The 12,924-nt window shown below is 33.8% G+C and overlaps 1 protein-coding gene across 1 annotated transcript in view; it reads right to left on the bottom strand.

Annotated features, from left to right (window-relative positions):
- Window positions 1–12,924, bottom strand: part of FAM120A (family with sequence similarity 120A) — a 156,247-nt gene that overhangs the window by 94,753 nt on the left and 48,570 nt on the right. Inside the window, 4 exon segments of the mRNA XM_043984196.1 lie at window positions 2,713–2,724; window positions 2,727–2,802; window positions 4,321–4,376; window positions 4,379–4,445. Coding sequence (XP_043840131.1) covers window positions 2,713–2,724; window positions 2,727–2,802; window positions 4,321–4,376; window positions 4,379–4,445 — 211 coding nt within the window.

The raw sequence follows: 12,924 nt of genomic DNA, 5'->3' as shown, positions 1-12,924 counted from the left end.
CAAGACAATTATACATCCATAAATCTACTGAAATTCTTAAATCTAGTTATATTCTGTACCACTCAATCAGTTCCATATGTTTACTATCTACACTTTATAAAATCCTTTAAGTCAGTCAACAAGCATTCAAGAAGCCTCTACTTTGTACCCTACTGTGCTAAGGCTGCAGAAACAAAGGAAAACAAAAAAAGAGGCCCTCCTCTCAATAAAGTCACAGTATAATGGAGAAAAAACATGCAAACAACTATGTACAAAAACAGGCAGGATAAATTGGGGGTGATTTCAAAGGGGAGGTACTGGGATTAAGGAGGATTGGGAAAGGCTTCTTGCAGAACATAGGGCTCTCTTCTATAACTCTCTTTTTCAAGCTTCTATGGGTGCTCCAACTCTATAAAATAAAATTTTAATTTTTGTTTTATATTTACAATTACCTAACCTTGTTTTTGTCCTCCAATATAACACTTAAAAAAATCAGTGAAACCAACCAATACATCAAAAGTGATTGGAAACATTGTTTCAGTTGTCTAATGTTGGTTGTTCTTTCCATTTACACTTCTACCCCCATCTTTCTAATAATCTAGGTTAGGTTGCATAAGTCCATATTTATCCTAGCCATAAAAAACAAACTTTTATAACATTCTTTTTTACCTAAATTTTTCTTGGTTGGTAAGTTAAGAAACTTAATCTTTTTAATCCATTAACATACAGAAGTGTCTATTTCCTTAGTCATTTGAGTTCTCATATCTTTCTTGTATAAAGGCCAGAATTGCACATAAAATTCTGTTTTCCATAACAAAAATCATACTTCCCATCTTATTTCCAAGACCTCTTTGGACACAGTAGCAGAAAGGACTTATTTCTTACAAATTAACAATAACACCAAGGAAATTTTCCAAATTTATAAATGATAAAAAGCAAAGTCAAATTTTCTGTAATTTCAGTTACTTTTTTCCCATAAAAATATTATCACTGTCTCCTTGCTTAAGATGAAGAGCATCTGCTCAATCTATTGTTGACTCAAAGTTTTTAAAGTCACTCTTGTCTTTAAGCTCTATAAGCTTAGCATTTCCATTAGCATACTGTCATCTGCAAACAAGCATATTTTTGGTTGCACTCTTCCTTCCTTCTTATTATAAAATGTTAGTATATGACCCAGGCCAAGCACATATCATCGAGGAACAAACGCTACTTGAAAACTTTCCCATTTAGAGAGGATTTTTCTCTCTATCGTTTGATTCCTAACTTTAAATCAACCCTTATACCCTCTGACAAATTTACTCCAAATCCATGGTAATTCAAGTTATACTTGAATTCTAGAATAATAGAATAATAATAGAATAGACAAAAGAATATAAAATAACATAAGGAAAGACACTGTGTTCTCTTTTTCTTAACAGCTTTAGTCTAATATCCTGCATTATTCACATGCACATTTTATCATTTACTGCCTACTATTGTCAACCACCTCATGGGTTAGTACCTGTTTGCCCCACAAAAGATTTTAATATTTAAAGGATAGTGCCTAATACATCTTATTCTGAAGAGCAATAAAAAATGAACAGCTACTGAATTGAAATTATACAAGCCATGTAGATTTTTAACGTCCCTTTTCTTAGTATACAAAAAAACAAGTAGTTTTTGCTAAGAAAACCAGAATCATACTAGAATCTGCCAATCCTTTAGGATTCATAGACCATTACCAAGACCATCTTCCTGCAGTAACTTTCCCCCCATCTCCTTTAAAGGCTTCCTTTCTTCAAAAGTATTCTCAATTCTGTATCGCTCCAAGTATTTAGATGCTAAACAATTGGCACTAATTGGCTCTACAGAGCAGGAATCCTGTTTCTCTTTCAGTGAAGCTCTAGCTTTGGGACAGAACAATGGTGCAGTGAGTAGCCTGAGAGTTAGCACAAATGGGCCTGAATCCTAGCATTGCCACTAATTAGCTGGGTGACCTTGGACAAGCTGCCTTCTCCATTAGGCTTCACTTTCCTCTTCTAACGGAATGAAAAAAATGGAACCTGATCTTTCTAGTTCTGACATCCTATGATTCTTCAATCACTCTGCAACTTCAAAGAAGCACAATTCTCACAGTAGTAACACAGAGATATACTTTTTCACTGTAGTTTTCTGGGAAGAACACCATTCATAACACCATCCATCTATTTCAAAAATCATGACTCACTAAACTGAAATGCTTGTTCCAAAGTCTTTGTGTAGTTCAGTACCACAGCACCTTCCAGACGAGATCTCCAGCCCCACAGTGTCATGGCACTCCAATTTACTGGCATCACCCTGGTGACAGGGGCAATGCTAGGAACCTAGGTACTCATCAATTAAGGAACCTCCATTCGTTTCCACATCACTTTTAGCCCACTAAAAAAGTCTTCCAAGAAAGGAGAGAAAGCAAATCACTTTATCCAACATACCCTGTGGTTCACTAACACCAATATCCAAAGGTATCAGGAATTCACCTATACACATGCTCACACTCCTTGCCCCACATCTAAGGAACACTGCACATACACCATCCTCCATGTGCACTTGGAATTATGCTAAGTTTTGGAATGAATTTCAATATTTTAAATTCACAGAATCACAAATGTTAAATAAAGGTTAATGAAAGAAAAGAGGGCGCAGAGCATATGAGAAAATATTTTTTAAGATTGAAAATATGCTGTCAACAGTTTTCATCAAGACTGTTTACCTTACCTAAGTAATGTGTGGATGAAATGGCATAGGTTTACTAGTTGCTGAATAATATCCAACTGCTCTCTTAAATCGAGTAACTTTGTCATTGTTCTAGACTGAAATAGAAATATAAAGAAATCTTTTGTAAAACTATTATAACTCTAATCAGGTACATTTTTTCCCCAGATGAAAACATCCATCCATCCATCCTTTATAGTATTGGATTCCAAATTTTATCCCTTCTTCCTTCCCTCCCCTTAAGTATACATATGTGATTATGTAAAACATTACACATATAATCATTTTGTATAAGAAAACTTGAATAAAGAAAAAATGAAAAGAGTGAAAAATAGCATGCTTCAATCATTAGTCCTATGGGGTTGTCTTGGATCATTGTATTGCTGAAAATAGTTGTCATTCACAATTCTTATCAAACCAATATTGCTGTCTCTGTGCACAACATTCTCTTGGTTCTGCTCATTTCAACCATATATCAGTCAGTTCATACAAATCTTTCCAGGCCATCTGAAATCATCTAATTGTCATTTCTTATGGCACAATAATATTCCCTCACATCATATAAGACAGCTTGTTTAGCCATCCCCAATTGATGGACATTCCTTTGATTTCCAATTCTTAGCTACCACAAAAAAGAGCTGCTATAAATATTTTTGTATAATGGAACTTTGTCTCTTTTGGGGGGATATCTTTGGGATATAAACGTAGCAGTAGTATTGCTGGATCAAAGGGTATGCACGGTTCTATAGCCTATGGGCATAGTTCCAAATTGCTCTCCAGAATGGTTGGATCTTTCATAACTCCAACTCACCAAACAATGGATTTTCATCCCATCTTTCCCACATCTCTCCAACACCCAATATTTTTTAATCAGTATATTTTAAAAATAAAACCCTCTTGTACTTCTAAAGTTTTATTTTTTTAATGTTGACTTAGAAGTTGAAAATATTCTAAATTATTTAGAAAAAGCAAGATATTTAGGAAGAACACTATCTAGCACTAATTTTCAAGCAATATAGGTTCTATATCAACTTGTACAACCACTTAAATGCTTGAGTCATTTCCTTTCCCCATCTGACACATGGGGCTCAATGCAAGTTTTATCAATGGACTATTTGCCAAGTGTTTGGAGTTTGGGGGTGGGATTGGATAGAATCTGTTATACTACCAAAATTCACCATTCTGGTGCCAACCTATTTCAGTTCAGTTCTTACTTGGGGGGAGGGGGTGGGAGTGGGGGACGATGAGCATAACTATTTGAACAGACACACAATACTCAATCCCTCCCATTTTCTCCAGAGCTTGCCTGGGGGGATCATATGATAAGGATCTAATAAGTAATTTTCTTATATACTTATGGTGGAAAGGACAGTAGATTAAAAATCATTATTCTGCCATTTATTACTTACTTGTCTTTTCCAATATATACCTGAGTTTATCGAGTATAAAATATCAATCAATCTCTCTCTCTCTCTGGCTCTCTTCCCCTCCCCCCAAAACAAAATAATAATATGGCAAGACTACTCAAGAACTGAACCAAATAGATATTCCAGTTAGACTATCAAAACCTAGCAGATGCCCAGGGCAAAGCTTGTTGGAGCTATGTTTTACCTGTGAATGCTGAAAAACATCTTTAGCTATGGCATCCAAATCAGTGGTATCCTGATATTACGAAGTAGCGCAACAGCTTTGATCACTACATCACAAGGTGGTAAAACTAGCTGGTGAGCCCGTACCTAGAAAAATAAACAAATCTGTAAACAAATAGGCCAAAGACTACTTAACGGTGATCTAAATTCATAACTAAGGGTCTGACGCCTTATAATACTATGAGTTACATTTTAAGATCCCTAGCAGGACAAACCCTCCCCCCCACCCCCTGCCCCGCTCCAGTTGTGATTCTACCTAAAAGCTCTAGCATTGAGATTATTTCAAATTTCTCATTCCCTGTAGCAGAGACATATACACTATATTTTCCTTTAGATTTTTTACTTTAAGAAAAGAAAATATAAGGAACAATTAATAAAAAAACAAACCCGACATTACTACTAAATAATGCTTAAAGGTTCATCTTTTCTCGAACTTATATCCAACATTGTGATGGAAGTATATAAGCTGATCACTAAACTTAAGAGGTCATTTGATTTTGATATTAGGTAAGATTCCACACCCAAATGTTATTCTTGACATTTTCAGAAATTAATTTCTAGTCTACAGGTACTAGAAATTAAAAACAACAAAAACAAAAACAAAAAACCACCAGTAAGTGCCTCACTTCTCTGTAGTTGAGAGTGAAAAGTGCCTTAAAATCAGTACAAATAAAAGTGGAAGGAATTGTGCCAACACCCCTTAAATTCTTGTGTTTAACTTCTTCCTGTTATTTATAACTAGATCAAAACCCACTAAACTCCCAATCCCTTGAAGGCACCCCAGTATAGGAAAAAAAGGCAGCCAGTCAGGTGTTGTTTCTATTCCCAAATCTGACATAACTAGGAACATGACTTGGACATGTGAATCTTTCTAGCCTTAGTTTCTTCATTTATAAGAAGGAGGTCCCTTTCAAGGCTAATGCTCTGTATGTCTAGTCATGATTAGAATCATTCGGGAATATTTTGTATGTGTATATGATTGTATGCATGTGTGTATGTACACATGCATGTATGTATGTATGTAGTACAATGACCATATATATGGTCTAAGATTCTCTTTCAAAACAAATTCTATCACCCCCTAGGAATAACAGAAAGCCATAAAAACTGCTATTTTGGGGCACATATTGGTGACTGCAAACAGTATTTATTACAATGGGATTATATCTGCATTATATTTCTCCCCCTCACCCCCAAAATACAAATGTCAGTAAATATAGAATTTTCTGAAATTGAAATTTAAAAATAAAAGCAAACTAAAACCTAGTAGAGTCAAACCTTAAATTTGTTTTTATTTCTTTATGTCTTTTAATCTATAAAATTAGTATTTTATAAACAGAAAAGTAGGAGAATTAATTGTTTTTCCCCTGGGAACTTTACTTCCCTTCATTTAAAAAACTTTTGGAATCCGATGAATAAAATTGACAGATAGCCTATAATTATAGTCCATCCCACAAATCCTTTAAAACTCACTTACAATCGCTAACCATGGACATTCCTGTTTAAATATTTTAAAATTTTGCACTTATGGCCCAATTTGTCAAAAAGTATTAAAATCATGAACCTGTAAGGCAGAGTTTATTCAATTCTGCATCCCACCTATTCCCTTATCTATAGGGGATCCCTAATCAGTTTTTAGTAGAATAAAAATTTCTGGAGTCTAAGAGCCCTATGTAACCTGCTTTGGTACCTTACTTTCAATTTTTTAATTAATGTCTGGCAATTCTTCTCAGAGAAATGAAAACCTCTAATTTAAATGCTTTTAAATTCACTTCATTCTATGGACAGCAAAACATTCCAGTCACCATCTCTTCATAATCTTTAAGATCAGAAATAACTCACCCCTCACCTACATCTTCTCCAGCTGAATTATCCAAGCAGTTTTGTTTTTTCTCACAGGGGAACAATAATGATTGCAGATCAGACAGAACAAATAAAACAACCAACTGAAAGCTCGATTTTTTTTAATAAATTGAAAGGTCTTAAAACTTTAAGCTGTAACTAAATCAGTATAACTTGCTGCATAAGAACCATACACTCAAATCCTTGTGCAATAAGAGGGGAAAAAACTAAACACTATGAAATACCTAAGTCCTCTCCTCCACTGATTTTTTCCAAAATTTCATTCTCTTTACCAATTACAACTAAATTAAAATCCCACAACACTAACTAAAAGAAAAAATAAGTATTTCAAGAGACTTTAGAATCTTAATATACTTTGTGACAATACTTGAAGGGCAATACATTAATTGCCTTAATACATTAGATATTAATTATTAATAAGTTGGGGGAGATGAATGAAAGGAATTTCAAAGCACTTAAGTTTTTCTTCCTATACTTCAAACTTTTACCTAGACCCAGACCTAGGCTGAACTATGAAGTTTTGTTTTGGTGTGAAAACAAGTCTGTCTGGTATAGATTTAGTCTTAAGTCTAATTGTCTTAAACAATTAGATGTAAGTCTAAACAAATGAATGTTATTTCCTACCCAAAGCTATTCAAATGATGTGCACATTATTAATTTTTAAACCTTAAGATATATGCTTATAAAATCTGTATTTTCACACATGATGGTGAATCCCAAATGTATAGAATCCCAAAAGATCAGAATGTTCATGGCCTTTAATTCAGGAAACATATATTAAGTTCTACTATGTACAAGGTGCTGAGGATAGAAAGACAAAAAACTTAGCAGTCCTTGACCTAAAAGATTTTATATGATTTTACTGGTTTAAAATATATCAGCCGTTCAGTTTGAAAAACTACAGATTCACAGGCTAAATTCAAATGATATCAAATTTCAAGGAAGTAACAATGTTAAAATAAGACTATGGCTGACAATACTAACTAGACGTCTTCAGCCTCCTAATATTTATTCGTGAGAGTGATTATTATGATTCTCTGTGTGACCTTTTATTGAATAAAGTCATTACTGTAACCACATACATGCTAAATCCCCACATAAGCCAACTTCTGAGTTTATCAAATTCAGTCATCACCTCATTCTCTATGTCCAAAATACATGATTTGGAATTTCAGCATAGTATGCACACTGACAGAAACCAAAATCTCAGCTGGAAGAACAAAAAGGTTCCCCAATCTATAGCAAGTCAAAAGTGGTATTTTAAATAAAGGAAAAGAAATTTTAAATTAAACTGGCACTTATTATCAAGAAGGTGCCCCCAACACACAAGTACTCATGCACACACATATGTACATACCATGTGTGCACACATACACACCACCCCTCTGCTTCCCTAAATCTTTCCTTTTCTCATCTCTTGATTTGTAGGGGGAGGAGATCTGAACTGCTGAAAAGGGGTCCCAGGGTTTGAAACAGAATGTGATATGGCTTGGAACTGGTCTGAAAGTTGGCTGGCTTTTTTCCCCCAGCAAGGCTGACAAGGATGTTTGAAACATAAGAGTAAACAAAGTTGAGCAGTAACATTACTATTTGGTGTCTAGTCAAACAGAAGAAAGAAGTTAAAAAGTTTTCCTTTTCCACCTACTATAGAACTTATTCACTGGATAATGCCATGTTTTTTTAAAAAAAAAAAACCAACAACAACAAAAATCAGATATGAGATATATTTTCCACTTAGAGCAATAATAGAATTTAGAGACTTCAAGTATCTAGTAAAATCCCTTCAATTCACAGATCAACAAACTGAGGCTTCGAGAAGGATTAGGTGATTTGACCCAGGTAAGAAGTGTCAACTAGTTAAGTGTCACGGCCAGGTCTCCTGATTCTAATGTTATTTTCAGCCTATCACACAGAAAATACGGTTGATATTAGATTATCACTTATAAGGTAATTTTCTATAGCCGTCAAGGATGTTATTATAGGACATCAATCAAAACTCGAAATATCTTTCTAATTTTGAACTTCTTGAATGCAGGAACTGTTTCATTTTTATTTTTGTCTTTGGCTCCCCAGCACCTAGAAATAGCAGGTAACTCAACAAATATTTGTTGATCAGACTTCTCCTTGTAAAAGTACTATTAGTTATACAGGGAAATAATTAGTATTTAAAAGTCAAGATGTAGTAGTATGTTTTAAAATACTTTAAAAAATCGATATTTAGCAAACTTCTGACTTCTTAAAACCTAGTAAGTTAGACTTCTAAAAACTAGCTACACTATAGCAATTTAAAATTGAAACCTTTTTGACTTTCCAAAGAAAATCATATTGCTCACAGGTTACAAAATACTACCCGTTAGCAGATAACAAAAAGTGTGTGTGTGTGTGTGTGTGTGTGTGTGTGTGTGTGTGTGTGTGTGTGTGTGTGTGTGTGTGTATAAACGTTTGGATATTATTGGTTTAGTTTGAAATATCAATTCCTTATACTAACCATCTTTGGAGGGCAACAGTCACATCTTCACCTAAGTCAAATTCTAAGCAGTTCCAAGATTTTAACAAAGTCCTTTAAGCATACAGATTTGCTTGAAAGACCTCCAAGTTTTTCCAAAAGCTATGTGTGGTTCTAGGTAGGGCCCTCAAATAACAGCTAACAGCCTTGAATACCAGTTGATTGACCTTGTATCTTTTCTCCTTCCCTTGAATATTCTTACGTTATTCCTCTCAGTCAGCTGGCCTCAGTATTTCTTTGCCTGTAACTTTTAAATCTATCCCATATTGAGTACTGATATATTTACTGAATAATTCATAACTTTAAGGATTTTTTACAGGTATTCAATAACATAAACGTTTTGGCCAGCAATAAAATAGTACAAATGGCTATGCAACAACAATAGCTTAAAATCCTGAAACTCTCTGTTTTCCACTACCAGTTATTTCCCCTTTTTTCTTTAAAAAAAAATTTTTTTAATATATATACACACACATATACATATATATATGGGGGGGGGGCCCAAATGAAGGTTAAGTGACTTGCCCAAGGTCACACAGCTAGTTGCGTCAAGTGTCTTAAGGCCATATTTGAACTCAGGTCCTCCTGAATCCAGGGTCGGTGCTTTATCCATTGCGCCACTTAGCTACCCCTAAGTATTTTCTTAATCATAAGGGGTTTTTTTAAGCTATCTAATTTACTGAGTTGGGTTAATACTTTGCCTTACCCATTGAAGAGAAAATATATAAATTAGGATTTCAGTATTTCCAAGCATTTCCTACACTGAAATTCATCTTGTGTGATGCTAGTGTGAAGGTAATCATGGCTTCTCCAAAGCTATGCCAGCAGGCTGTAAACTCTGGCCAACTTTACCAAACTGGACAGGTCTGGTGCTGGACTGTATGCTAAGTATCCATGACCAGCCTAATTAAATTCCAAAAGGAACCTACAAAGACATGAATTTTGAGAAGATAGCAAGCATTTCTCAAAGATTGTCTGGTAAGATATAAATGTTGGGTCATGAGCTTCATTGATGAAGGAAGTACACCACACTAACAAAATTGCAGATCCTTGAATGACTTCAATGCACATGCTGTTTGTACAACCAGCCTACCAATAAAATTTAGCATTTCACTTATTAAACAGTCACTTAAGATCAAAGTATACCATGACCAATGCTAATTCAAAATGAAATTCTAGGAGATATTAAACTCATGAATGTTTATTATAAATCTCAAATGTTATAATACCATTAATGGCATTTCTATTTTTCATTATTACTTTATATTGAGACAAATATCTTCAATACTAAATCCATTATTTCTAATATACACAAATTTCAGTAAAACCAGAGTTATCCACTGATCAAGTATAATTCAGAATGAAAGCCTTTTCATCTTTCAGAGAGTTTCCAAGTATTTTAGAAAATTTAAAACCTAATTCAAATATTATAATTTTATGTAGAACAACTATAGCTTTATGAACAAGGATACTTAAAAATGACCACTTTTGCTTCTTTCATTTTGAGATGCTATGAGTTATAACTGAAAACAAGGGTTCATATTACTATTAATGAGAATTCAAGTAATAGTATTTAAAACTAGACATCTCTGAATATAGAAAAGGTTTGCACAAAGGTCAGTAGACAGTGAAATTATAATTTTACTAACAATTAAAAGTGAAATCCTTATGATAATGACCAAATAACCCATGTCATTAATAGAAGGGTTTTAGCCTAAAATTTGCCCAAGCCTCCCCCCATATGCTAAGCTGTACAGAAACGGCCCAGTCACATAACACAATACAATTTGGTGGGTAGAAAACTGAGGTCTAGAGACTTCTTCTGAACTCCTCTCTGGACTTGATCAAACTTGCCCTTTGCCTTTCCATAGGACTTACAGTATTACCATGAAGTTTAGGGGGTTTTGAACTTAAGAGGAAAGGACTGCATAAAAATAAAGTAGTTTCAATGCAGTGCCAGTTATACAAGTTTCACAGATATATCTAAAAATGCTAATCACAAAAAAGTAAGGGAATGGGGTTAGGGGAGTGTTGTTTCTGCCTTAAAAAAAAATAGGACTCCTTTTAATAACAAATTTTCTTGGTGCAATCAAAAAATTCCATCCAAAGGGTATTTTTAGAAGAAGAAAGTTATCTACTCTGTGCAAGGTACTACACAAGATGCTAGGGATATAAAGACAGAAAAGAAAACAAAACAAACACAAACACAAACACAAAAACCAAAACCAGTCCCTGCCTTCATAGAGCTAAATCTACAAAGATTTAATTTAGAATTTCAGCAACACATTCAAAAATTTAGCCTTATCATTCACGAGTTGTCAGTATTCCCCATTTTCTTCAGTTGCTAAAGAAAATGTCTTTCACAGCAGATCCAATGATACCTAGTCTTACTAAGAAAAAAAAAACTATGTCTGGCTATTTTGATACTAAAATACCAGATTTAAGCTAAGTAACAGAGACCCTGTGAAGCTGACATACACCTGTAAAACGTAACCACACCAAGATACTTCCAATTCTATCCTCAGTCATTATCCCTGTCCATAATCAAAATGTTTCCAAGTGACAAAAATGAAAATTGTTCCATAACAATTAATGTCTATTATCCTAAATTAAAGAAATACTAGCCAATCAAATCACTCCACTAGCAAAAAACACTATGACTTTTCCCACACCCACAAAAAATGACATTACCTTATGTTGCTGAATCTTCGTATTCAAAGAAGCACTAAAACAGCATTTGGAACATTCCATTACAGCAGTAACTGCAAAGGAGGGTTAAAATAATTTGTCCTTGCCTTGTCTCAAAAACATATTTAACAGTCAAACTAAATTATCTGTCAGGGTTTTCTTCGCTTATTATGGATTGCAAAAAAATACAAGCCTATTTTCTTTTCTTTTTTTTTTTAAAGAAATCTTTTCTTTTGAGCAAAATCTTATAATGGTTTTCTCAGCTTCAGCCCCAAAGTAGATGTCAGGAAAGGCAAAAGTTGAAGAAAGTGCAATGAACTTAAGCAATAGCAGGAAAAAGATCTCATCTCAAAATACTTCATCTGTTAATTTTTACATACAGTACCCACAACTTAGTTTTAACTTGCACAAGCAACAACTTCAGTGGCAAATCACTTCTAGTCTCATTTTTAGCAACATTTTCTATATGTAGTTAGACTCATTCAGTGTATTTAGAGCTTTAAAAAGACCATTAAAGGCCTTTCAATTCAGTCTTTTGCTATCAAATTGGGATTGCTAGGAAATGTGGAAATAGGGATTTACTTTTATAAACAGGAAATCAACTCAAAATCAACTCAAACTTGAATTACATTTAATTCCCCATCTTCAACATTCCTTCTCCAATTCCTTATTTTCCAACAATAGTAGAACCTTGAGACTGGATTCAAACTCCTCTTCTCTATGAAGTTTCTATTGTTGCACCCAAAATTGTAAAGTGGATTTAGACTATGAGTCAACTAGCTCTAAATGCATTTCAACAATGAGTTATCTTTTTAATATGTGTCCTATTTTTCCAATGAACACTCCATTATCATTTCAGTTTTAGCTTTGTTATCCACTACAACTTCTACCATGCTGATTTGACATTGTCAATGTCTGACAATCTTATATTAGAAAAGTTATTTTAAATCCCTGCTTAGAATATCTAAATTGTCCAAATTGAACTTTATAATATAAATGTTCCATTTAATTCTATTTGACATTTTTGCCAGTGATGCACATTTTGCCCTGGTTATTTTGAACTGGACTGTAACTACTAGTAATGCCAGTCACTCAACCAAATTTGACACTATTAACAAATAACCAAATGCATTATTATTTTTGTCAATTATTTGGATGATAGAATAAGTGGTCTTGAATCCCAAAGAATAAAACATTATGTTCTTATGGTCAATTTCCACATTCATTGTGATTTCATTTCCACATTTGCCTACCGCTTAATTTATACATAAAGAAAAACAAACTGGCTCAATGTCATTCATTCAACAAGCATTTATTAAGTACCAATGATGTTCAAGGCACTGTGCCCAAAAGAAAAAACACAGTATGTTCCAAAGTAGTAAGTTAATTTTAGATTACTTATACATTTAGTTCCATCCATTAACATGAATGTTTAAGTTTTACTATATCTGCCAAGTTGTCTGAGATTCATAGGATCATTTATCCAATATAATAAACATTTATTAAGTA

The sequence above is a fragment of the Dromiciops gliroides genome, chromosome 1, assembly GCF_019393635.1.
Source record: "Dromiciops gliroides isolate mDroGli1 chromosome 1, mDroGli1.pri, whole genome shotgun sequence".
Lineage (NCBI taxonomy): Eukaryota > Metazoa > Chordata > Mammalia > Microbiotheria > Microbiotheriidae > Dromiciops > Dromiciops gliroides.
This window is presented reverse-complemented; position numbering and strand designations above follow the sequence as displayed.